General features: G+C 42.1%; 1 protein-coding gene across 2 annotated transcripts; it reads right to left on the reverse strand.

The window, feature by feature from the left end:
* Positions 1-120: 120 nt before the first annotated feature.
* On the reverse strand, positions 121-27,057 carry lipeb (lipase, hormone-sensitive b). 2 transcript variants are annotated; one of them, XM_069703899.1, is made up of 15 exons: positions 26,933-27,057; positions 17,483-17,724; positions 16,412-16,696; positions 15,476-15,566; positions 15,071-15,097; positions 13,097-13,242; positions 12,560-12,745; positions 11,527-11,679; positions 6,841-6,985; positions 5,479-5,706; positions 4,184-4,369; positions 3,042-3,091; positions 2,757-2,888; positions 1,648-1,914; positions 121-839 (listed from the first exon to the last, which is right to left on the reverse strand). In XM_069703899.1, exons 1-15 carry the CDS (start codon positions 27,021-27,023, stop codon positions 435-437), a joined length of 2,634 nt encoding a protein of 877 aa, XP_069560000.1. In that variant the 5' UTR covers positions 27,024-27,057; the 3' UTR covers positions 121-434. The 2 variants fall into 2 exon arrangements, with proteins under 2 accessions (XP_069560000.1, XP_069560001.1); XM_069703900.1 differs by lacking the exon at positions 15,071-15,097.
* Position 27,058: the final 1 nt, after the last annotated feature.

The raw sequence follows: 27,058 nt of genomic DNA on the forward strand, positions 1-27,058 counted from the left end.
TAACGGCAACTCTGTTAAGTATGTGTGCTGCGTGTGTGGGTGAGTGCTGCTCTTTGATCCAAGTGGCTGCTAAATTATCATTTTATTCCAAACCATGGCTGTCTTTTGTGAGTGTGTTCGTTTTTGTCTGCCAGATTTGCGTTGGAGCATAATGGTGCACAGACAAGTGGCAAGAATTGTCAAGCAGGGGAAGTTATAGTTCAGCCTTCCCCGTTTTGTTTTGTCTCTCAAACACCTCCTTTTTTTTTTTTTTTTTGTCTTTCAAACGCTGGGCAATCTCCTAGACGGCCCCACCTCCCACCCTTCTGTTTGTCAGGATGCTTTCTTCGTATCCCATTTAGGCGTTGCACTGCCTACATTTTGTCTGGCTTTCATTTACTCTTTCTCCTTCCACTCTTCAGTGAACTACAGTCCCCTTTTTAAACTAACCTTATTTAAGCCCCGATGCCACCAGCATCAGTGTTATTCTGGGCTGCCACAGCAACTGAACCCTCCCCATCAGCAATTTTAGCCCCTCTCCCAACAGCCAGCTCTTCTTCCTCAACGGAGCCAACAAAGAGAGAACCAGTTTCCCCAGAGGAGGCCGTCACACCCCTATCGGTCCGTTCCAGCTTGCGGTGCTTGCGTGGCTCAGGGGGCGTGTCCTCTTCGGTGAAGACAGCGCGAATTCGCTCGGCACAGATGTTTGCAGCCTCCCTAGTCTCCTTGGAGAGGTGCGATAGGCTGAGGAAGCCATGGGGGAGGTCGTCCACCATGCACAGAGTGACAGGCTGGCCTATGCTCCTCAAACGCTTGGCAAACATCACAGAGTCATCCAGCATGGGGTCTAACGCACAAGCCTGAGAGGCAGGGAGACAGAGAGAGAGGCAGGGAGGGAGAGAGAGGCAGGGGGAGAGAGAGAGAGAGAGAGAGGTGACAGAAAGGGAAGAGGTTGCAATGGTGAAAAGCAAATTTGGATTGCCCTCAGACATGTCAAGAATCTTAATTAAGGGATGAAGCGAAGGAAGCCAAGCATCCCAGTCTCTTTTGTCCCTGCTGTCTTTACAACCTCACTTGCTCATTCAAGCCACTTTAAAATCAGCACCAGTTCCTTCATTTTCATATTAACAACCTTCTCAAAAGAGAAAGCAGGCTTCAACCATACCCATATCTCCCATCACTGATATTTGTAAAACAGTGGACACCTCTTGTTTGTCTGTCTCCTAACATTTTGAGTCTGCTTTGTTTCCTATCTCCAACACCCTAGACAGTATATATACTATATGTTCAGGGGGATTGTGTGATATGATTAAAAGCTCCAGCTGTGAGATCAACTTCAAAGACAGCAAGAAGTCTTCATATATTGGCCAGAAAAAAAATTTATAGTAAAATCTGTGAGAAATGGACAATGTCCACCTACTGATGACGGCTGCGTTTATGTTTAAAGCTCCAAACCTGCTTCTAATGGAGCTCATGGTTAAGACTGTTTTTGTCAGTCTACCTTTGCAATGGTCTACTCATGCTCTCTCATAGAGGATTATAGTCTGCTATAAAGTGTAGAGAGCTGCATCCACACACAGCAAAGTGCGTTATTGCATTGAATGACAGATCACCCACCAACCAGATTTGTGTGCGAACTAGTGTACTTAACTGTGCTTTTCCTCTTACCACTATATGCACAGGTGGCAGCACCTTCAGCATGCTGTCAGGGGCCAGCAGAGGTGAGCAGAAAGGATCCTTGACCACTGAGGAGCTCTGCACCTTAATCTCAGCCAGTTGCTCTGAGCGCAGCGGCTGAAACCCCAGTGGGAACTCACTGGGGTGCTCCAGCTCCGATCCCTCCCCTCCAGCAGGGGGAGGTATGGCCACTGAAGACAGGTTGCTGGATACAGAAGGATCTCCATCCTGGGAGAGGAAGAAACTCACATCTTCTGGCTACATAAGAGAAGAGAAGAGAAGAGAAATTATTCAGGTGAGGTCAGACAAAATTGAGTAGTCAAGGGGAAGGGCAATATCAATGAAATGATATAGACTTCAAAGATTTTACAAGCAACGTGTGTAATATATATACACACATACACACACACACACACACACACGCATACAAACACGCCACTTTGTCCTTGTGAAAACCTTGGCGGAGTGCCTGAGTCTTAGCTGAACAATCCCCATTTCAAGGAGGAAAAGCATATTTAATATCTTACATCACCTCTGCTTGCTATTTTCCCCCGATCCAGCCACTAATCCAGCCTGCCAGCGAGAAAATACATGCAGGGATAATCTGCAACACTTTGCCAGTATCCGCACAACCAAAAAGTTTTGATCTTCTGTCAGCATTTTATAGCCAAAACTGTTTGTGAGGGGATGGGTGACATAATCTCATCTGAGTCAAAGTGAAACGCGCACATCACTGCAAGGTAGACAGCATTGTATGGTACGGCGCCAGAATCTCACCATGCTCCAAAAATGTTGAACTCCTAAAAGATTTCAACTGTTTGCCAAATCCTTTTAAACACGCGCTGTACGAAAGCAAAGATCACCTGATCATTTACAAGGGGCGAGTGGGATTTCTCCTCACTGTAATTGTGCTACAATCACCAGCACATTACATACCCTACTACAATGACAGGTTCAATTCCCACTACAATCCCCACTAACACTATAGTGTTCTTAGAAGCAACAGCTCTCAGCTGTTTAATACCCTTAACTTCTTCTGGATAAGAGTGTCAGCTGCGAGCAAGCTAATCTCAATGTAAACATGTTGAAGCGTGACGTACAGAGCGCTCAGAGAGCAGTGGTGCACTGTGGGGAATGTAATTGTTGTGGGATCCCAAGTCCTGGTAAGTGTGGCTCTTCACGGATAACTTCCTGCTGGGGAACTCTGAGGACTCTGTGGCTACAGGAGGGTCGTGAGAGAGAGAGAGAGAGAGAGAGAGAGAGAGAGAGAGAGAGAGAGAGAGAGAGAGAGAGAGAGAGAGAGAGAGAGAGAGAGAGAGAGAGAGAGAGAGAGAGAGAGAGAGAGAGAGAGAGAGAGAGAGAGAGAGAGAGAGAGAGAGAGAGAGAGCGTGAGGAGAGGAAATGGACGCCTCGGAGATGCTCTTCCTCACACGGTCTAGGAAACAAGAGTGGAAATAGATTGATGCACGAGACAAAAATGATTAAATTAAATTCCTGAAAAAAATGACCATTAACCACACAAAGTCTATGGCGAATTAAGGACAAAGATGGCACTTTAATTTACATGGGGTCAACAGCAGTTGGAGGACACGCGCACACACACACAAAAAAGTGACATTAGCACATGATCACTTTAACTTATTCTTGTTTCCACTTATCATACGTCCTCTGGTTGACAGCCAACAGTTAAAAGCCGAAAATGTAAATTGGGATATATATCCAGCAGAAGAGAGGAGAAGTAGGTGGAGGAAATTCAAAAACTGCTGTCATGGTGATATCATGTATCCGCCCTGAGCTGTCAAAACACAGCTGTAAGAGTCATCATGGCTGGTCTCCTCACAAAGCGCTACCGATCTTCTATCTCTTTAATAACAAACCTTCTCGGCACCATGATGACCTTTTAATAATGTACACCCACCAATGACACACTCGTTAGATTGGGCTTTGCAGCTGTGCCGGTGTCACCTAGCTAAGGGGACGCCAGGGAAATTATAAGCCGCCACCAGATTTACAGTGGCTACAATTAACAATTACTGTCACAGCCCTGCTGCTTCAAAGAGGTGAATGGATATAAATGGGGCTACAGAAGTGTTACGTAACAAGGTGGGGTAAAGCAATAATTAGTTAATTGGATCCTCAATAACAGGCATCCATGTCAGTGACCTCCTCCGCATGTGGTGTAAATGAACTTTGGAGGAGTTGATGTTGTCGGACTCAAAACACTTACATAAATGGACTTAATGAACACAGTGAAAAAGAGAGAGAGAGAGAGAGAGAGAGAGAGAGAGAGAGAGAGAGAGAGCTGTACTTTCAGCAGGGATATGAACAAAGACACAAGCAGATTGCATCCATACAAGACTTTAAACCCCAAAACAGATTCATGCCACCCACATCTCATCTAATGTTCCCACCTGACTACACACACACACACACACACACACACACACACACACACACACACACACACACACACACACACACACACACACACACACACACACACACAAAATCACAATTGCTGGTATACCAGTGGTTTCCGCCTGCGCCTGTGCAGCTGTGCTGGGGGAGGCGGAGGCTCTGTTGGAATCCAGCAGAGAGTGGATCCAGTTGGAGGCTCCCTGTCGGATATCTTGCAGCAGCAGTGTGGTGTCTCTCCTCACCAGGCTCAGTGTGCTCACCTTCTCTACCTCCTTCTTGGTCTGCTGGTCATCGCCTGCAGAAGGAGACATAGAGGAAGGGTTACGGAGGGAAAATAGATGTACCAAAAAGAGATGACAATGTTTTTAGTTTTCCTCAGCAAGCACAAATGAGTAACAACAGAGGAGATGGGAAAGCAATAATAGAAAAGGCAAAATAGTCATGGAAAGAGAACCACTGGCAGAGTGGGTTCAATACTGCCACACAGCTATTTGTATTACAGACAGCAATGTGATGACAATAGGAGGGACTGGAAAATGATTAGTGTTTTAGTTCAGTTATTGAAAGGAGACACAGCATAGGCAATATCTTTGTGTCAGTATTTGGTATTGTTGGACAATTCTTGCAGTTCTCCCTCTGTGCAACAACAATTCATAAAAAGACATGCAAGAGTTTCTCCAGCTTTTTACAAAAGTTATCGGATAAACCGAGTTGCTGTTAAGAAGTTTTGCCAGACATGACCCAGCTATACCTTAAAATAGAACAAATGTTTTGGAAAACATTTTTGTTTTTCAAACGTTTAGCACTACTGTGATGTACATAATTAGATTCAATGCTGGTTTTGTCATCTGTAGAGACTACAACATTTTGTCTACTATACACATTGTGCACAATTGAGACAACAATGACACCCAAAGTAATCAGTGTTATGACGAACATGATACTGTCCTAAAACTAAAAGGTAGGTAGAGAGAGGTACAGTGAAGAAACTAGCTGATTAACTGATTAGTCAACAGAAGATCCATCCTTGCAGGTGCTTTGTTTTAACGTGGGTCAGATTTCAAGATATTTTTATCGAGTAAATCATCGTGTTAGTTAATCAAATTGGAAAGTATAGATTATTTGATAATAGAAACAGTTGTTCTTGCCCTGGAAATAAATCAACATCTTAATTTAAAAAATGTAATCATTAACACAACACAAGTGGTTGTGACCGTCATTACTGCCACACCATTATGTTAACATAACATATGATGTGAAGATGCAGATAGCAGAGACCTGCAGGCATGCTTGAATTAAAGATAATCAGGAAAATAGATCTAAGCTCAATTCTCTACTCCACCAGACAAAAACACAATCTTAACTAGATTTCTTTTAAGAATACACACACACACACACACCTACCTGCATAGGCACTCAAACACCTGGAGAGCACACTGAGCGGCAGCAGGGGATCCATAAGTGTGAGCAGACGGGAGGGCGATGCGTAGGCCAACAGCAGGGTAGCCGGATAGACTGCCACGATGCCATCTGGCATTCGCACGCCAAAGACACCAGCGCGCATCGATATCGTCAAACACAAGTTGCCTCCTGCGCTGTCGCCGGCCAGACACACTTTCTCTCCAGTCCAACCTGACGAGATCAAAATGGAACAGTGATGATACAGGTGCGGAAAAGGGAAGGGGGTGAAGCAAAATGAATTCAAAGGGAAAGTTTTTTTTTTTTTAAATCGCAAAAATGGAGCAAAAAAATAAAAGGAGACAAGAACAAAAAAACACACAAAAAAAACTACACCCTCTTCCAAAACTGCGAAATCAACTGAGGTGCATAAATGCCGTGGGACAGAAGTAGGAGAATCTTTTCCATTCCACTATACTGATAATATGTACAGTAGCTGCTATGAAAGGATGTTCTCTCCCTGTATGCTTCACAGCCGCGATATTATCTTCTTGTACTACAACACTGTCAATTTGACAAGGCGTGCTTCAGTGGACGGATGTACCCCGAATCAACCAGATGTCTTCCATTTTCTGTACTGAGCATCACAATTTGTGTGATATTGCAGAACAGCGAGTAAAGTGCAGGAAGCATGCAGCATGATCACTTTCAAAGTGATAAATGAATCCTCTCAGGAGGTACAGGGAGTTGGTGAACGCAGTTGAGGATTTACGGGAGCACACCATACAGAAACCGAAGCAGGTGAGTTTTATCCCTTCATGGCGCCTGCTCATTAATTCTAATAACTGTCTCCTCTTTTATCTGCCTAAAGTATATATTATATATACCATTATTACAGCACACAAAGGATTTAACGTATTGAGACCCCTTCACTTGTTGCACACTTAAATTTATTGTAGATTTCATTTTAAAGCAATAAAATTAGTCAGTCAATCCCCTTTAAATAACCAAAAATGACAAAGTGACAATGTTTTTGCAAATGTATTACATATATCTATGGGATAGTTAAAGCAAACAAGATTTTTTTTTGGGGAAACAATGTATTTTAGTTTAGTTTTTGTATAAATGTGAAAAAAAAAATTGCTTACATTATGGTTTACGGAGTATTATGTGATGGGAAATAATGGTGATTTTATAAACTTAAAATGAAACCTACAACACAATTAAGAGTTTAAAACGTGAGAGGGTCTGAGTGCTTCGTGAAGCTGCTGTATACTATTCCCTCGACATGAACAGTAAACACAAAATGTAGAGGGGAGATCAAAAGCCAGCACTCCAGTAGTTTACAATGCTGTGTGAAGTGTGTACCTAGTAGGTGGTGGTTTCTCAGAGCCCAGCAGTAGGCGTAGAAACACTCCTCCAGGGCCCTAGGGAAGGGGGCCTCAGGGGCCAGAGAGTAGTCCACTGACAGGACGGGGACACCGAGCTCCTGGGACCAACTCTTCAGATAGGGCTGCACAAGACAGAAGACAAGGATATGGTGGGGTGACTTTGTGAATGGAGAAACACTCAGTGAGTGTATAATATGTTGTTAAATCTATGAGAAATAGCACAGAAGCAGGGAAACAGAAAGCAGAAGAAACGTAGGAGAAAGGTATGTGGGGGTGAACACGAGGATAAAAAGTTATGAAAATGATGTGTCCCTCTGATGTCATCCGTCCGCTTTCTGGCTTACTGTCTAGACAAAAGGAGAATGAGCGCGCTGCCCTCACAGTCACCTCCATTTCCTTTCTTTTCATATCGTAATAGCAAAAGTGCCCACATGCCCTATTTTGCAGAGTATGAATAAAGAAGACAAAGATGAGTGGGCGGTGTGGCTTTACAGAGAGTCCATAAAAACAAACCCACTGTCAGAATGCAGCATGTTTCTGTTTTTATTGTTCCTACAGTCAGGTTAAATATGTACAGCGCTAATTCAGTGACCTTGAAATGTGAGAAAGGCATCTAAAGTTTCTGTGAAAATATTATTCCCACAAAGCATTCGAATTTCCTCCTCTGTCATCATCTTCCCCCAACACCTTTTTGACTTGTCGTGACTGGGCTGGCGGTGAAAGCGACCGATCTCGATTCACAACGGCAGGAGAAGCGCAGTGTGTACATGTTTGTATGTCGCCTCCACAAACAGGGATTCAGTATGAAAAACGGAAACAGCAGTCAGCCGGGCTGTCTTCAGTCCTGCCTGTCGCAATAAATCTTAGAGTGAGTCCACTGACAAGTGAGTGTGCATGCAGTTCAAGCACCATTCAGGTCAGGCAGTGCGGGTTCGTGTGAATAAGGTAGGTAGGTGTGTGTGTGTGTGTGTGTGTGTGTGTGTGTGTGTGTGTGTGTGTGTGTGTGTGTGTGTGTGTGTGTGTGTGTGTGTGTGTGTGTGTGTGTGTGTGTGTGTGTGCGTGTGTGCGTGCGCAACTGAGTTCGGAGAGAAGCCAATGAGAGTGAACCTCTACCGTGTAACATTTGACGTATGTGGTCTGTGACCACGTTACTAAACACACAGATGTCAGTACATTAGCAGTGGGCAATATGGCTATAAATTAATAACACCATATTGCAGTGAAAACTATATTTCTGATATGACAAGATAGAGAAAAAAATTATTATCAATTTGCAGAACATACAATAACAACGAAATGTTATACTTTCATCAGCATAAATGTAAAAGTTTGCCTTCAGTCATTCAGTAAAATCTAAATGATCTTTTGTAACCAAATAACTTCAAACTAACTCATCCACCATGCAGCTGCTTTCAGTCGTGCCTGTTGTTGCTGTTTATAAGTTACGCACCTAACATATGTTTTACCATTGTGATTTATCGCGTAAAAATGATCATGATATTATCATGAACGATATGGCAAACCCCTACAGTACTTCCATTCCTGTGATCTCGGCTTCATTGTGTAATGAGACCATCACAGACTCCTGTGACTGAGGTAGAACTCTTTATTTCACCCAGAGGACAGGAGAGACAGGATCAAGAGGAGAATAAAGGAGCCGAGGTGATAAAGAGGACAACGCTGGCCTACACCATTAGGGAAATTTCCTTTTTCAGTTTTTCTATTCTTTCCGTCTCGGCCTTACCTGAGGGATGAAGAGAGCACAGAGCACCCAGAAAAAGTAAGGAGGAGGCAAGTATGTGGTAGCCTGGTTTCACTTCAGCCTTAGATTTCTTCGCTGTCATTATAGTCACCCTGTTCACATTAAGGTTTACGCAGTTGCTTTAAATGGCGGACCAATCGGCAACTAGTGTCGGTGGTTAAGTGCGATGACATGGAAGTCAAGCCTTTCTTTTTCTAAACATAGTTGCAGCAGTGGTAGAGTTTTGTCTGGTTTTAGTACTTGTGCGCTTGTCAGTGCTAATTGGGTAAAGGTTGCTCCCAAAGTTTCAAATCTAACCTGAAATCTACGCTTAGTAGGACTGGAAACATTTCCCTCTGGAGCCAGGACCACATATTCATGCAATGAATTTGGTTCTGGTAACACCAGGCTAAGTATGTGGTGCCCAAACATAGCAAATAAGGAGTTGTTTAAAAAAAAAAGGACACTAAGTGAACAAAAAGGATTTCGTGAGATATTAGAGAGATTGAGGGGGAGGATGCAAGGGAAAAAAAAAGAAAGAAGAAGAACCCAGAACAAGAAAAGAGAAGGATAGTCTGACAAGTCTTCCATTAGTGCCCGGGGTAATCTCTCTCTGCGGGGTTGTACAGTTCTCCATTAATTCAACATGACAGCCCTGCTCACCCCTTCTCTGATTGCTCCCTCTCATCCTCTGGTTACTATGCAGCTGCAGATCAAGGATGCCCATGTCCTTTGCAATTTCACAGAGCCCTGTGTTGCAGCTGCTATAAGTAGCTTGATGCCACATAAAAACTACACACAGCCACAGATGACCACATCAGCAGCCGGGGCACAAACCATGTGAGAAATAACATTTCTCACTTTAGATTAAGATCAGCTACGCAGGTCGAACGTGAGCTCATTTTGCTACTATTTCATGTACTGTCACTTGTGTTGACAAGATTTATTTCAAGTGTTTTACAGAGTAAAAATAATAAGATAGACCAGACGCAGTTTCCAAGACACAAGGCCAACGCTCATGCATGTGCTGCTGTTTCATTTTCTGTTCCTGTGATCTATGAATTAAATCTGGGACACGGACTCCTCTTCTACAAAGTAAAAAGAGGAGTGAGCCTGAAGTAATTGACAGAAAGCAATAATTTATATGACACTCCAGAGAAAGCTTTGCATGCACTTTAACAGTATGGAAAGCATGGAGTGAGGTCAAAGTGTCTTCTTAAGTTTTCAGGGAATAATTAGGAAACCAATTAACTTAACGGCTCATTACATGTCACACTACTGACAGTTAAAAGACTCAGACTGGTAACCCTTCTGCTCCTCTGTTGTCAACTAGTGTCCGTCTCATCAAAACGTTAATTAGCTGGGGCTCGATTACAATTAGTCTAAGCAAACACTATTGAACGGATGAAAAGGTGAACTTAGCTGGATGATCGCTTTGGTGATGCCGACTCAAATCCCAGAAAAACAACACCTGAGCCAAGTGTCTAGTGGTGGAGGTGTACTGTTGTTATTTTGATATGTAGGTGCCAGATAACATATTACACCACCTTTTACTACATTTTGACCAGCTGCTGCATTATGAATATCACAAATAGGTCAACGCGACGACGTACAGATGCGAGTCTAAATATTTGATGATATAAAAGTGGATACAGTCCCGTCAGCTTTTCTTGCAAAAATGTATACTTAAATGCAAGAGATGTACGTGTCCGTATGTCAGTACGTATGCTCGCTTGTTTGTCCCTCGCATATCTCGACAGCCATTCGTCCCATGTGCTTAAAACTCTTGAGGGTGTTGCGAGTGACCCGAAGTTGTACACTGGTGATTTTGGTGCAATTTACACACTTGATATATTCAATATTATCAACAATATCAAATGTGTATTTTTCATAAAATGGACTGAGCTTCGCCAGAGAGAGTCGCAGTGGACTTCTCCCCCGACAGGATCGGCTGGGCTTGGTTCGAATATATTCGCTTTTTTTTTTTTTGTTGTTTGCCATTGCTCGTGGATGGTACGTAGGAACTGCTACTGTTTTAGTATCACCTCTCGGATTTCCAAGAGAGCTGAACGTTAACATGAAAACACTGCAGACAACGAGCTTCCACAGTACGACGGCCACTGTCTCTCTTTAGAGATGCAGACTCCCGGAAGTGGCCTGTCCTTCCTTCACTGGAGCAGTTTATTGCACAGGTAGACAGTTGTCCATTAATATTAAACATGTTTAATATTAATGAACTTTAAAATGGCGATAGGCGCTCAGATATTTTGTGTGGAGAACTTAGATTAAGCTTCAAGCCTATCTATCTACTCAATCTTTGTTTGCTGACTCATGAAAAAAATATATTTTGATATCAAAGTAATATTAGGTGTGGTGGAAGAAGTATTCTAATCCTTTACTTTAGTAAAAAGTAGTAATAGCACACTGAAATTACTCAACCACTAATAAAAGTCCTGATTTCAAAACCTTACTCAATATGTAAGTATTATCACCAAAATGTACTCAAATTATGAAAAGTAAAAGTACACACTGTGCAGTAAAATAATCCCCATCAGTGTTTACTGTTATATAATGTATCAAGGTTAATGTTACTGCTGTATTATTGTGTACGTTGCATTTTACTAATGTAGATGTTTAAGGTTTGACTAATTTTAAAAACTCTATGCTCAGGTAGTTTACTATAAAAAAAAATTAAAAAAATCATCACATATTGATCTTGGTGCTGTCCTGTGAGAACCATGTACATAAGTAAATGTGCTTCCACCACTGGTTATATTAAATATAAAATTATATTTTCACAGTTAAGTGACATTTAACTTACATGACCAACCCTAAGAAAATACATTTGACAACTTTTCCAGTTAAAGTGAAAGAAAAGACGTAGTGAATGTGAGCTGGATCAAAAGGAGAGTATTGTCTTACCTCATGGGACTTGGAGGTCTGGGCCACAAAGCCTCCCCCATGGAAGTGGATGAGGATGTAGGGAGAGGCAGGGAGGCGCTTGGTCTTCATCCCTAGTGACAGAGAGATAGCACCCCCCTCAGAGCGGCAAAGAGATAGCAGAGTTTCACTGTCCTAAAGAGGGAGACAGAAAGGTATTAGGAAGATGAAAAACTCTGAAGATTAAGTAATATAAAATTTATCAAGATCTCCAGTTTACATCTAAAATTCACATGATGTCTGATCATGACGTTTTCCTCACTCTGGTGAAGACTGAAAACAAAGCCTCTTTTCATTGTTGATATATTTTATTGCTAGTTTAGCAACGGGGCTCCAATGAGAGAGGGATTAACTAGTTGTTCTGCAGCAATTTGCAGCCAACCATTCCTTTGCCTTTAGGAAGGCACACTCATTTCTATTCATTAACAGAAACAAGGAGGGGGGGGGGACTAAACAATAGGGTTTCAGCAAATGCTGGCTTAGACTTGGCGACATTAAAAAGGATACTGTTGTTTTACTGGAGCATGATCAGTGGCTGAAATAGTTTGCTGACAGCATATCTGCTTAAGTACCAGGCTACAAAGACGGCAGGAAAACAAGCTCAGATGGAGACGGAGTCTCCCAAGAGAATTAGGGAAGCACAGTTGAAAAGTAAAACTTTAAAACGTAAAAAAAAAAAAAAACAAGAGTGATAACTATGACAGAAATAAAGAGGGGAAAATAATAAAGGGGATTAAGCTGATGATTCGCAGCTCTCGTTTACTCAAGCCACTAAGAGAAATACCAGATATGCAATTAAATATTGCTGAAGTGAATATGTTAAGAATGCATATGGCTTATATGTGAAAGGTGGTTTAAAGAAAGGGAAACGGTCATAAACTAGGTCAGACAACAATTACTCAAAGGAAGTGACAAGCAAGCAGCAAATACAAGTGCTGGAATATGAATTTATGAAGCTTTTTATTGAATTTTCAAGCACGCCATTACAGTGTGAAGTGAATAACGACGTAAGTACCTGTCCTTCACGCAAGTCATAAGAGATGAGTCTCATCTGAACAGGAGCATTGCCGATGTGCGCTGATGGAGGAGGTATGGTTACAGAGGCTTGGTGGTTGGCCGCCAGGGGAAGGTCGAAGGGCACGGAGGGCACAGAAAGAGCTCGGTTCACCTTAACTTGCGTGGATGTCATACTGGCGAGACTCTGGAGGAAAAAGAAATGCACAGAGAGAGCGAAAAAAAGAGAAAGATGTGGACATATAAGGAAGATGAAATTGAGACAAAGCCCGAAGGTTCCAGAGAGAGTCAGGTCACAGGAGAGAAAGACAAACTGGATGAATAAATCATGAACCCTATTGAATAAATTGAATTCCCCTCTATTATTACTAATGGCCTTAAGGCCAAAATGCATAATGATTAAAAGTCACTTTTACCAGAGAAAAGCAATACCCTTGATAACGCTTTAAGATTAAAAACCAGGGCAGCGCGCACTGGTAGATGTCTGAGAACATGGTTGTCCGTAAATGTAACAAGAAGTATTTAACAGTCCACTCACAGACAGGATCTCAGTCTCAGTGATGTTCCAGTAGGTCTTCCAGAAATGGACATCCAGGTTCTGGGTGATACGTTCATATTCTGCCCCTCTCAACTCTGGGTCGATGGCATACTTCCCCGAGGTAAAGAAAGACCTGGCTGCAACACCTGGGACAGGGAGGAAGGTGGACATAATGAGAAGGGTATCTATAATGGGGAGGACACACCAGAGACAGTAATGCAAGAAAGAAAACTGAAGTAGAGTTACAAGACAAGAGGAATGTGTATGAAGTGAAATGGAAATAAAACCTGAGTGGCAAAGACAAAAACTCAAAATTCTAGGTGTGAGAACAAAGATTTCACAGCAACAGAAAACAGCAACAATCAGTGCAGGAAGGAATGAACATTAAAGCTGCATTAAGCGACTGCGCGCTAGCAGATAACACAAAATTAGAAAACAGCTTAACAGAAGAGGCAAAATAAAGGAAGGTGAAAGGACGGAAGTAAAGAGAGAAGAATGGATGGGAAATTAGTACGATAACACAGCAAACCTCCAAGATGTGGCTACAACTGAGAACCATCGTCAAACTCAACAGGTTGAATTGTCGTTTAGATGCTCATAGGACTATAATCTTGGTTGCTACAGGGGTAGTTTTGGGTTTACTTTGCTTGAGCAAAACAGAAGTGTTCCGCTCTACTAAAATTCTACCCTGCTTTCAATGTTGCATTAACCGTAGACATATAAACATAGACAGACGCCGCATGGGTCACTTCCACACGTTGCTGCGATACGTCAATGCGATATGGCAATGCAGCCATATTGGTCCGGGCAAGACCGGGCCGTCATCACATACAAGTGAACGGGGGAGCTGGAGTTTTCCAGATAAAAAAACAACAACATTATAACGTTTCCAATTCCCAACCGCTTTCAATTAGTTGTATTTATTTCAATGTTTATATCAATGTGGAGTTCAAACTAAGGTTTTCCCTCCAGTTGCTTAGAATCTTGAGTTATACTGTAATCTCAAGTAGACACTCTAGAGAGGAGTGTGTATTAACATTAGGCTCACAAGATTCATTGTCATAAGGATTGTAAAAACTCAGATTACGAGAACTCCGATAAGTCGGTCTGACGTCACTTGACATTGCAGCGTTTGTGGTGAAAGCAAAAATAAGTCATTCTATGGTTAATTTAGGTCAAACTAATTAGAGCAGGGTGTTGTGCTGTTAAACAATACTAATTACTATATTAACGGACAACGTACAGTTGTGTTAACAGCCCTCCCACACGCCCGTTACTTTGTTGCCGTTAGTTTGCTGGCAGTTTTAAACATTATCTGCTAAAAACAACATGTAGAAATGTAGTGTAGAAATAATAATGACTCTGTTTTGTCCCTGTAACGGTCTAAATGGGTGATGACCACATTGTTTGTCACTCTTCTGTATACAGAAGGCAAATAGAGCAGATTTTCGATCGTTAACTATTTACATCTGACTCTTGTGGCCAATCAGTTTGCTATAAACATAATGTTATTGTGGCCAAATACAACCACACACGTGTTCGGTTGTACCTGTGAAAGGTTATGCCCCGACATTTAGTTTGAATAATGCGTCGATTTGAACAATCCCAAGCAGCACACGACTCCGGCATCCTTACTCCAGTTGTGTCAACAAGGAGATGCGCCAAGTTGCCCGGACCCATATGGTGGCCACGTTGAAGTGCGATCCAGAGACGTATACATGTCTATGGCATTAACTATCCTATAATTCTGGGTCAAGGATGTAAATGATAAGTAAAGAAAAGGGATGCTATGAATATATCTAAGACTTCAATTTGGAAACTAAAAAACAAGGACAGCTAATGCAGATTAAGAGCTAAGTGCAGAGTCACTGAGGCGGCGGGATAAAAGAAGCTTCTTCATATAGTCATATAGCCTCTCAGTTCCCATAAGAGGGCTACAGTGAAGAGTGTGGGGGGGGGATCCAGTACACTCACCATATGGTGCAATACCTCCTGCCTCCACTGTGGTGCAGCAGAGAGCACAAGAAACCATAAGAGTTGGATAATTATTTTGAGAATGTTAAATATTTATGTATCTGTGTATGCGTGCACAGTACAAGTGTGTATATGATGGTGAACGTTCTTCTATCTCTGCCTCTGTACATATCTGTGTGTACGTTTCAAAACACTCTGAAATATAGAACAGGCACATCAGCTAGCCCTCGAGATTCCAAAGGATGAAAGAGCATCTACAATCCAAACACACAACATCAAAAGGTACACAGTCAGGGGCCAAGGAGCAATATAGAGGAGGCGTGGGGATGGATGAGTACGATCTATGAATGAGAACGATGTGGCTGGATGATGAGCGGGTGCAGCTGCAGATGAGATGATGCTGACCTATTCCTGACTGATGCGGTCTGTAGTTTTCTCCAAAGGCCACAAGGCCGATAGACATTGTCTGAAGACACGGTCGAATGGATGGAGTGAACTGGAAAGAGGAATAGACAAAATCGGAGAAATATCTTATAGTCCGATCAACTATCCGTGGTACATTTAAAAAAAACAAAACAAGAAATAGATTACGATTAACACCGCAATCCTTCAAACAGAGAAAATTAAACATAGATGACCGGATATCAGAATATCAGAGAGCTATAAGACATTATCAATTGATAGAGAAGAGGTACAAGGGAGGTTTCATCATTTTTTCCCTTTAGTTTGCTTTTGACCTCTGTCTGCTGAGGGTTGAGCCCCTCTCGTTAGACTCAACTAAGAACAGAGGGAATGGCTGTAAAAAGGACCATTCCCTTCATCCATCCATCTACTCTCATCCTTTTATCTGCAGGTTTGAACAACACGAGTCACTCAGTACTTCTTTTCTGACTTCAACATCTTTTTTTAAAGTCAATCCCTATGTTCTAAGGTATCAGAAGGGCAGTGTCCAAGCAGCTGGTGACAAACTAGTTCCCAGGTATTATAAGTCCTGTGGGGAGTTTTATTCTGTACATAACAAGTATTAATATATTAAACAGCTGCAGAATGTACTATGGACATAAACATGTGAGCGACCTTTGTTTGAACAATAGGTATGAGTGCGCTAAGTTGCTTGTCGAAATGTGAGAATTAATAAGTCTAACTTTTCTCTGTATTGTTGGAAATTTGATTTGATTATAGAAAATGTATTTATATTTCTAACCCCTACTTATACCAGCTTTACGCTTTTTTTTTTTTTTTTTCCTTTTCTTCCCACTGTCCTATTGTTGCTTCACCTAAAATTCCAGTTTTGGACAATTTATGAAACTACCCATCACCGTGCCACCCCGCAAATCTTACCTGAAAGCCCAGGCAACGGCCATAGAAGCACCCCTTGTGCATGGATGCGTATTCACGGAGAAAACTCTCGCTGAGGCCACTCTCATCCTGGAAAAAGAGGTTGCCGTAGCTGTTGTCGTGCAGCATGCGCTGAGCGAGGTAGAGCAGGGCGCGGAGCTGGCACAGGGCCTTGCAGTACGCCTCCATCTCCGCTGCATTATGTGCTAGGCGGAAGAAGATGCTGCGGCGGTTGGCTATAATGTAGCGCCCCTTTTGGATGATGTGGAGAAGGCAGCAACGCAAGACCTGGAAAACAGTACGAACAATGTGTCAATAAAATACCTGTTCTTTGAAAACATGCTACCGTCTCCAAATGCCAAAGTAAAATCAGCATTATGAACTTAAAAAAAAAAAATGCTTTTAAGGATGATATTAAATGGATATAAAGCGCATCCATATCGTGTTTTGCGTTAGAACAAAGCAAATCACAGCTTTTCAATTGTGCACTCATTAAAAAGGTATGTCTTCAGGGTGTGCTTAATTAAGATTAGTGTGGCAAGCTCGCAAGAAAAAAAAAAAAAAAAAAGATGCGCGATAGCGCGCCTGAAATACGAGCATGTAAAAATACTTGCTGCATCACCAGGGTGTTACAGATTAGTGAGAGTGGTACTGCAGGGATGAAAAGGATTAGAAATGTGGAAATCGAGAGCCTAGAAAACAGAGCGGCTCTCATTTGCTGCTCTGCTAGACTCATTCAGTTGTGATGGGCTGCAGCAACTGAAGGTCATGATGTTTTGTCAATAACTGTACAAGATAAAGTACAGTGGTACAGTAGGGGTAGATATTTTGCACGGGCGGGATTTATCTGATCCAATTTGCAACATATAATCAATCTGTGAAATAAATGGACTGACCTTGAAACAAAGCGATATCAAGGCAAAGTGGTGCTGGGAGTTTTGAGAATATCAATAAGAATGTGTCGCGGTATTGGGGCATATTATTCACCAAGCTGCTTCAGGGATGAAATGAGAACACCGATCCAAGATTTGACTCATGCACACATAAAAGACCTTAAAACATCCCAGAGCCTACCTTGACCAGTGAGCGATAGCCATTGGCAGGTATGTGTGGGTCAAAGTCAAAATGATGGTAAACGGCAGCAAAGCCAGAGACGACCGGTTCCACACCGCGAGCGTGCTGCTTGATCAGATTCATGGCCTCCACCAGCCGCCGTGCTGCATCGCCCTGCGACCCCTTGGCTCCCCCCGAGAAGAAAACTTCATTTTCTTCGCACACGCTGTAGAGGGCCGCGAACACTGCCTTGGTGTCCATCACTAGGAGCAGGGGAACAAAGGAGATAGGCAGAGCACAAAACAGAGAAGGGTTTTGTTTTATGTGTGCTCGAGCGAGTATACATAATGATCCTGACTATTTATTTAAGTGGAAATGTTCTTTTTGTCTGGGCAAGTGACGTATAATGTTAATACTCTATATCAGGGGTCTTCAACATTTTTCAGGCCAAGGACCCCCAAACTGAGAGAGATGGAGCAGGGACCCCCATACTATATATATTGTATAAAATTGTGTTTTATATTAAACTGGGCCTAGTGTGATGCATAAACATACCTTGTTATTGTGCATTCAATACTAAGCTATTCAAATAATACACAGGTTCATATATTCATGTTTTTATTTTAAACAAGTAAATGTCATTTTTTTATTATTATTTTTATTTTTTACAACAGTATCTTCTTTTCAAATAATATTGCAGTGTGCGTCCTTGTGTCTGGGATCTTTGTCAGCTGGGGACTGAATAGGCTCTCGGTCAATCAATCGATCCCGTGGAACCTGACAGAGCCAGCATACAACATGCGGCCTTGTGATTGGCACAGCAGCGATAGGGGCGGGTCCTCTTCTTTGTGTGGAGGAGGCTTTGAGGAACAGGTCCAGGCTAGTCTCACGCTGTGAGTGAACAGGTGTCCAGCTTGAGAGCTCCTGTGTGTCGCTGAATGTGTGCATTTCTGACTGAAACATAACATCTTCTGCCTCCACTGTGTATTTAAAGATATTTAAATTTGTGGGGGGAAAAAAAATATTTAAAAATTATGAAAAATTGTCTATAATCAATCAAAAATTGCACAACCCCCTGCAGTACCTCTGCAGACCTCCTAGGGGTCGTGGACCCCCTGTTGAAGACCTCTGCTCTATATTAATCCTGCTAGCTATTATACCACACAACCGATGTCAAATGTATACACCTTTATCTGTGAAATCAAAAGGTATAATAGCATTACTTTCTGTAGTTGAACTTGACTGTTGGCTGGTAGCTGATCCTGCAAGCATAAAATGGAGCACCCTGATAACTATTCTGCGCCACAACCAAAGCCGTAATCAGCATGTAGAAACTGTACCAAGTGGGCTATCATTGGCTATATCCTACAAAATGTTCACTCACTCCTATTAACAAAGCCCCCGTAGCCCGGTGTAGGGAAGCTCATCGATTGAAACGTGTTAAGCAAGCCATGAAATTAAATGATGTAAACCCGCACTAAGCAGCCAGAATCCACAGAGATCTAGGCAGACATGCATGGAACAAGAGGAGAAGACAAAAGCTCTTTGCGAACATCATGCTGCTGGGAACAAACACAGATTAGTCATACACCGACAAAAACACATAAACAAACTCCAATAGGAGTCCCAAAGGGAGGTATACAGCTGACAACACACAGCTGAGCGTGTTTACCAAGTACGCTCATATCTCTACCCTAATGTAGCATAACAAAGATCCAGCACTAGCCCTGCTGAGTCACCCGAGACCTCCGTTTCCATAACACGCCTGGGAACTAGCTGGTACTTACTGTATAGGGTAACAGGCATGTTGAGAGACAGGGGAAAGAGACGAAGAGACAATGGGCACAAGAGAATCAAATAAAAAAGAACTAAGACAAAAGCATCTCCCCAGTAGATGAGAAAGGGGAGAACGTCAGGGGACAAACAGACACAGAGAAGAAAAAAAATATAGTAACTGAGGAGGATATCCAATTACCTTTGAGGACTGATGCTCATTTGGTTATTACAAAAAGATCATAGACAGTGATCAGTTCAACTACTGTTAAAAATCTGCCTTTTCGGTGTTAAATTATCATTAGCAAAATCACGCTTAATTAATGAAGAAGAAAATTGCATTAGCTTCCTAAGGAGTTCGCACCCATCCCCGAACTTGTGTTATCAAACCTTCAACTGCAATAAAGCAATACAGAAAGTGAAAACAAAATTTAAAAACACAACAGTGAATTCTTGTCGAGCCCCAAAGCGACATGTTGGGATGAGGAGTAGAGGTTGCCTACGCGTGCTAAAAAAGTGAACAGAATGTATGAAATATTGTTTTGAGGGTCAAAGAAATAATTGAACCCTAATCGCACAATTACTCTACTACTACCAGCCATTCAGGAAGAGTAGTCAGAGAGACAGTTTCAGTTTTCTGGAAGGAATCACACCCTCCTCACATCTGCAAAGAGACATTTACCAGCTCGACAACTTCTAACAATGCATGAAAAATAATTTCAAACCATCGTCTGCTCATTTTCCCTGCTTGAAACTGCCTCCCGTCTTTCAGGGAGAACTATTTTTCCCCCCATGTCCTTCGAGACACAAGACACCCCCACAACAGGTATAGTATTCTTTATTGGATGCTAATTTGTTGACTTGATTCAATCATTAAGTTTAACATTTCTAACGGCTGTCAGAAATGTTAAACTTAATGATTGAATCAAGTCACGCAGATTTCCTCTGAAATGTTTGGAAGTTGGTAGAACTGGCCTGGAAAATGTTCCTCATCTGAACACACCCAACTCAAAACCCAAATGTTACAGCTTTGCCTTTTAACGAATCAGAAATCAATCAGTCACTCTTTATCTCATTATACCACACATATCAACCCTGATTGTTTCCATCACAATCCAAATAGTTCTAATAATCTGAAAATAGAAAACCCGGTGTTTGCCCTCAAGCCCATGGTGAATGACCCATTGAATAAAAGAGGCATTCCTTGGCTTGGGGAAATCTAGACGGACCAAAACAAATCTGCAGAGCAAACTATATGAGGCAGCACTGCAGTGGAGAGGAGTTATTCATTACAATATCAAGTTCTATCAGTTCATGCAAAACCTAATGAAAAAAACGTCAGGCTTAATTTCACCATTAATCAATTCAACCATGTTGCTCCATCTGGGATGAGCTCATCCCATGATTTCAAGAGAAATGCCACGCTGAAACAGAATTCACATCGTGCTATTCAAATGATACTTGGCAGTGGGGTGATAATCTACAATTATAGCCAAACAAACCATTTCCCTGATCCGAACTTCAAGATATACACTCACCGGCCACTTTGTTAGGTGCACCTGTTCAGCTGCTCGTTAATGCAAATATCCAATCAGCCAATCACATGGCAGCAACTCAATGCATTTAGGCACGTAGACATGATCAAGACGACCTGCTGAAGTTCAAACCGAGTATCAGAAGGGGGAATAAAGGTGACTTTGTGGCATGGTTGTTGGTGCCAGACGATCTACTGGGATTTTCACGCACAACCATCTCGAAGGTTTACAGAGAATGGGCCGAAAAAGAGAAAATATCCAGTTAGCGACAGTTCTCTGGACGAAAATGCCTTGTTGATGCCAGAGGTCAGAGGAGAACGGCTAGACTGGTTCCAGATGATAGAAAGGCAACAGTAACTCAAATAACCACCCGTTACAACCGAGGTATGCAGAAGACCATCTCTGAACGCACAACACGTGGAACCTTAAAGCAGATGAGCTCCAGCAGCAGAAGACCACCGGGTGCCTCCTGTCAGCTAAGAACAGCAAACTGAGGCTCACCGAAATTGGACAATAGAAGATTGGAAAAACGTTGCCTGGTCTGATGAGTCTCGATTTCTGCTGCGACATTCAGATGGCGGGTTCAGAATTTGGCGTAAACAACATGAAAGCATGATCCATCCTGCCTCGTATCAACGGTTCAGGCTGGTGGTGCAATGGTGGGGGGGAGGGGTGGGGGGTATTTTCTTGGCACACTTTGAGCCCCTTAATACCAACTGAGCATCGTTTAAACGCCCTAATATTTTGCCATCCCAATTCATATAAATGCGAAGGTCAAAATGTTAGGAAAACCTCTCAGCATAACCCAGTTCCTATAAACAGCTCCATAGATGTAAAGTAATGACCTGTGTTATTAAAACCTTGATGGATTTGTCTCCAAAAGACAGCATCACAGTTTTTCTCTCTGCGGTTCAACTTAGACTTCCTTATTTACAAAGAAAACCAGGCTGTACAGGACTATGGAAATGAAGTGAATTTTACATTTGGGTAGATGTTTTACAGAGTCTTAAAGATAGCAGAGGTTTATTACGAGTGGATCAGAGTGACAAAACTTGTGTGACTTGATCGACTCACCCGTTATGCAATCATTAGTCACACAAGATCATATTAAGCTTAATAAAGAAAGGACGCAGTAATACTCAATACAATTCAAAAGCTGACGTCAAACCCACTTATATAACAATGGGATTGTTGCTCCATCTCAGGGTTTGGTCAAGAACCAGTGGATTACGAATAGATCGTGAATGTTCACAACATGACAACGCATGAAGCGGTTACTCAATATTCAATAACGCAACTCATAACGTCAGCATAAAACTGGAAAAACCAAGAGAACACACACACAAAGCACAAAGAGCATCTATAAATACCCTTCCATGCGTCTGCATTACCACAGTGACAGCAATGTGGCCTTCGAGGACACAGTGACTGGTGTGGTCAGGTAATCACCCAAATGCAATGCTATAGCACTCAGACCTGCTCGGGCACAGATCCAAAATTAAAATTACCTTGTTTAATTAGAGCAGGGGGTATGATTCTCCCATCTGGGCGAGTGAAACGGCCTGATGTTGACAGAATAAGCTGGGCCTGAACTTTACGAACCCTTGGATAAGCATAAACTGCTCTGTAACTTGCTTAAAGCCAGCTGCAGGGAGTGTATCACATGCAAATATAATGCAAATAAAAACAGTAAGGTGAACCTGTACCATCTCATCAAGAGCTTACTCTGGGTTAAAACATGCCATGGTACAATAAAGACTTTTATTTGACATTAAAAAAAAAAGAAAAAAAGGCCTCAAACAAAGAAACAATAAAAGGTGTCATTACAGTCAACTCAGGATAGCCATCATTACACCACCTGTGACCGTCACTACAGCGAAAGCTTGACCAACCTAATGGCCTCATCACCTGGGCCTTTTGTTCCATCTGCAAACGCTGTAGGCCACAACTGAAACTGGAGAATAACATGTCTCAACATCCTCTTTTTGTGTTTTACTGAAACAATGTGTCCACTGTAAGCCCAGTGAAACCACCGAGTTGTACCTGGTCTTTCCACATTAAAGATGGATGAAAGTGGGCATTAATAAGTCATGTGCAACACCCGACGCCAGCAACATTTACAGACATATAATAACTCCTGCGGGGCCTGCGGCTGATAGTGTGAATTGAGTGTTTGCATAATCCTACCAACATTCTGCTTCTGGCGTAGCATACAACTCATAGCAAAGAGCAACTATTAAAAAGCTGAAAGGGGAAAAAAATAAAAGTGTTTACCGGCGTCTGAGTTCAAGGCTTTGTCCTTGTCTGTCTCCTCTCTTCCACGAAAGCAATGAGAGCATGGAGGAAAAGAAAATGAGAGAGAGAGAGAGAGAGAGAGAGAGCGACAGTAAGGTGGAGACGGGTGGCACAGAGGAAAGAGTGAGGGTTTTTCAATTGGCTTTGTTGTCTCTCTCCGGGTCCGTCGATCCCTCGTCTTCACAATGTGTCTCTTCACCCCTCAGCCTCCGTACGTCAGCTTGTCATGATCAATTCTACTGAGAGCCAACGTGCTGTCCTTCTCTTGCCTCTCTGTTGGTCCCTCCCATGCCTCTTTTATGAGGTACAGAATCGACAGGCAACTGCGGCCCAGTTAACTTTCTCCCCGTGACAGTGGGCAATGTTGCTATTGGCTGGACAGCTTGCAACTCCCCGTGACCTTCAACTTAATTGGCAGAACATTGCCAACTTTGGAGAAGACAAAACCATGATGTTATGAGATGATAACAATATTTCAATTGTTCAATGCTGTTTTTTATTTTATTGACTCTATATTTACAACAGGTCACCAAATTAAAATGTAATCATTGATTAAAAGTTGATCAAACTGGTTTTAATGGATAAAACAAAAAAAAAAAAAATAAAAAAATATGCATTTGCTTTCACAGCCCAAAATGACCCATTTAATTGTTTCCTGGCCAAGAGTCAACTAGCAATAATAGATCTACAAAAAAAACACCCAAGAATAGATTCAGATATTGTTGATCCCAGCAGTTAGACATTTGAGTGCCGAATGTAGTACTTTGAACAGATATTTGCACTCGTTTAAGGAGCAGAAATGTGCAGTATCCAAACTCTTGAGAAATACTTAAGGGTTGAGAGTGAATGCAAAGCATGGGGAACACGTGAAAACAAACAATGGTGAAAATGGAAAATGATGAATCTTTTTCCTTGGACAACACGACATCGGTTTGGACTTTTTGGCTGATATCACAGATGGCAGTCCCGTAACTGAAGAAAGGGGGAGCTGACCCTTCACCCACTCAGAAATACAGACATGCACAAACACTCCCAGGAACACTGAGACGCACAGGCACAGACACAGACACACACACACACACACACACACACACACACACACACACACACACACACACAGATGGAAAATGTTGTTTCTTTTTGTTATTACCGCCACCAAGAGGGTTGTGTCACTTGTTGTTTTCAACTGGTGGGTCACGATCTAAAAGTGGGTCATTGTGCCTTTTTAAACGGTTCACATAATATATGGTCATGAAAAACAATTTCCAGTAAAAAAAAAAAAAAAAAGCCAAACTTTCATTCTGAAGTCTACAGAACTTCTGCTGATGCTATTTTGTTTTGAAGGATGCAATTGTAATGATAGTATCGAGCAAAACAAACAGCCACCTCAGTAGTTCGCTCTCATTTACAGGGTTAGGGTTAGATAAGTACGACGTTTTATTTAGTTTAAGATTTAAGTTTAAGATGTCCGCCTGTATTTTAGAGGTTTTTAGCCGTTTGTTTGTTTTTTGTCAAATACATTTGGCTGGGTCAAAAATGTGGGTCCCAACTTGATGACTAATGGTGGGCGCTGAGGCTAGACCCGTTGAGTACCACTGATCTGAAAGGCTTATTTCACATCTTGACATGTCACAATAATAAAAGGTGTAAATAACAAAATGAATGATGGCTGCATTCCATTTAATCCTTTTCTTCATGTGTTGGGTACACTAGTTCGCCGTCACACTGCTTACTGAGACACAGATTTAAGCCATTGTTGTTAGTAATCCCGTCCTTTCCTTGCTCTGAGAAGTCAAATGTCTACTGTGAAAGGGCGCGATATCTGTTAAAAAAAAAAAAGCCTGTTAACAAAGCCCTAAAAAGGTTCATGTGCTTTCTGACAGTGCTTTTTAATTTTTAGCAAAGCATTAGATGTATTGGCCTTCTGGTACACTGTAAAAAAATTTAAAAAAAAATTAAAAAAATTGCATGTATATACATATGCATTTTGACAACTATGCACAATATCGCTATTCATTTACTTCAGTTAGTAAAGCTGACGATGGGACGGTCTGCTAAAGTCCAAGTAAGATTAACATTGCACATGTTTAGAGAATCAGTTTGTCCTGGACGATGTATGGGACTTTTCCCTTGTGTTACCACATTTGCGTGCCTAACCCGGACTATCTGAAAGACTTGAGGTACACATTTGCAGTGATTCTAAATCTCTCTATGAATCTTGGTACCCAGTGCTCAGCCAGGGTTCAAGCCTTGAAGAACATTTTGCTGAAATTGTCATAGGCTAAGAAATTCCCCCACTTGGCTTTTTATGTTTTCCTTCCATAAGCTTTGGTATATCTAGTCAAATTTTTTTTTTTAACTCTCCACTCCAGACATGCATCACGTCATAAACATACTCGGCTTGGAACAATGAAGCGTATCTGATATTATTTCTTATTAATTTGTAGTGTTCCTAAAATTACATCTAATTCTGCATAATTCGAATTCCCCAAATCTGTGAATATGCAAATATATTTAATGTCAGAAGTTTGACTGTGAATGTGAAACCACCCTTTTGGTCCAAAGCACAGTGCATATGTCATCCTACAAAGTGAAGCTGAAACATTAAACTGCAGAAACAAGAAGAAAAACCTATTTCTGAGCGGAGTATGGACTTAAAAAAAATAAATAAAAAAAACCTATCTAGATATCTGACTCTCTACAAATGTCATATCTGTAGGAAGCATGTTTTAAAAATAGAAATCTATGAGCAGAGCACACTGGCAAGAGGAAGAGCCTGCAGCAGGGGCTCTGTTGTTTCCCAGACAAGAGTACCTTCACACACACACACACACACACACACACAAGGTCAAGCGCAACAACAGGAAACAAGGAACAAAGTCTCCACACCCGACACATAAAGAGCTCACTTCAGTTGTGTAACGCAAAGCCTCTCATGGAAAAGAAAATCATAATTCCGATAATCAGTTCTGATGAAAACTGGAGGTGTTAGGGGCGTTACACAGCAGAGATTAGGGAAAAGACTCCTCTTATCTCATTATACGGGTCTAAGCCAATTATAAACATCATTTAAAATGACTTATTTGCAAAGGAAAGACATAATGTGCAGAATAATGACACAGAACATTGACAGAAACTTGACAAAGCTGAGGAAGCCTTGTGAAAGTGGTGGTGTGTATGGATGTGATGCATTGTTCCAGTTCCTGTGAGAAAGTGGCCTAGTTCAGAGGAGGACAGCAGATCCACAGAGCCTGCAGGCGGCATCACGTTAAGCCTCCGACCATCTTTCACAGGCCGTCTATTCGTCATCACGTCACACAGGCAGAACTAATGACGGCGTTAACATCAATTCGCTTAATCGAATTAATGGACACACAGCTAAATCTCCCTAATCTAGTCCCACCCCCACGTGTTTACGTTTGGAGTACCTGTTGAGTTGGTTCCTGTCAGTGTCAGCGGTCGAGACTAAAAGGCGCAGAACATGAAAAGTAAATATAAATACACGTGTAATTAAAAAGGTTGACACTGCTGACGTCACAACTAGCGGTGGGACATGCCGTTAATGTGACCGGGGAGGGAGGGAGTTGCTCCTAACTAGAGACAGCGACAGCGAGGTTGACTGGGTGGTTCTCTCGGTAACACTCTACGCATGTATCGTCCACAATGCCTCCTCTTTTTTAATGTCATATAATAATCACAAGACCTAAGCAGCTGAGGAAAGACCCAGCGGCGGCTAACCGATGACGGCTAGCTGAGCTGCTAACGCACGCTAACGGGAGGAGACAGCGACTAAAGGGGAGGGAGGGGGGGGGGGGATTTGTTAAAGAGAAAAGCTACGGGGAGGTCGTTAGAGCACAGAAAAACTCACCCACTGGACCCTCTTTGTGTTTGGACGAGCGTCTTCCATTTACACCTTTCTCTAGTCTACCATTCGCACCGCTCTTCTTGTTCGACGCCATCTTCGCCCACTCTGTTTACGCACCGCCTTTCACGT

This window comes from Brachyistius frenatus, unplaced genomic scaffold (genome assembly GCF_029030835.1).
Source record: "Brachyistius frenatus isolate BFR_SWC_R1_liver_20210118 unplaced genomic scaffold, ASM2903083v1 Contig_48, whole genome shotgun sequence".
Classification (NCBI taxonomy): domain Eukaryota; kingdom Metazoa; phylum Chordata; class Actinopteri; family Embiotocidae; genus Brachyistius; species Brachyistius frenatus.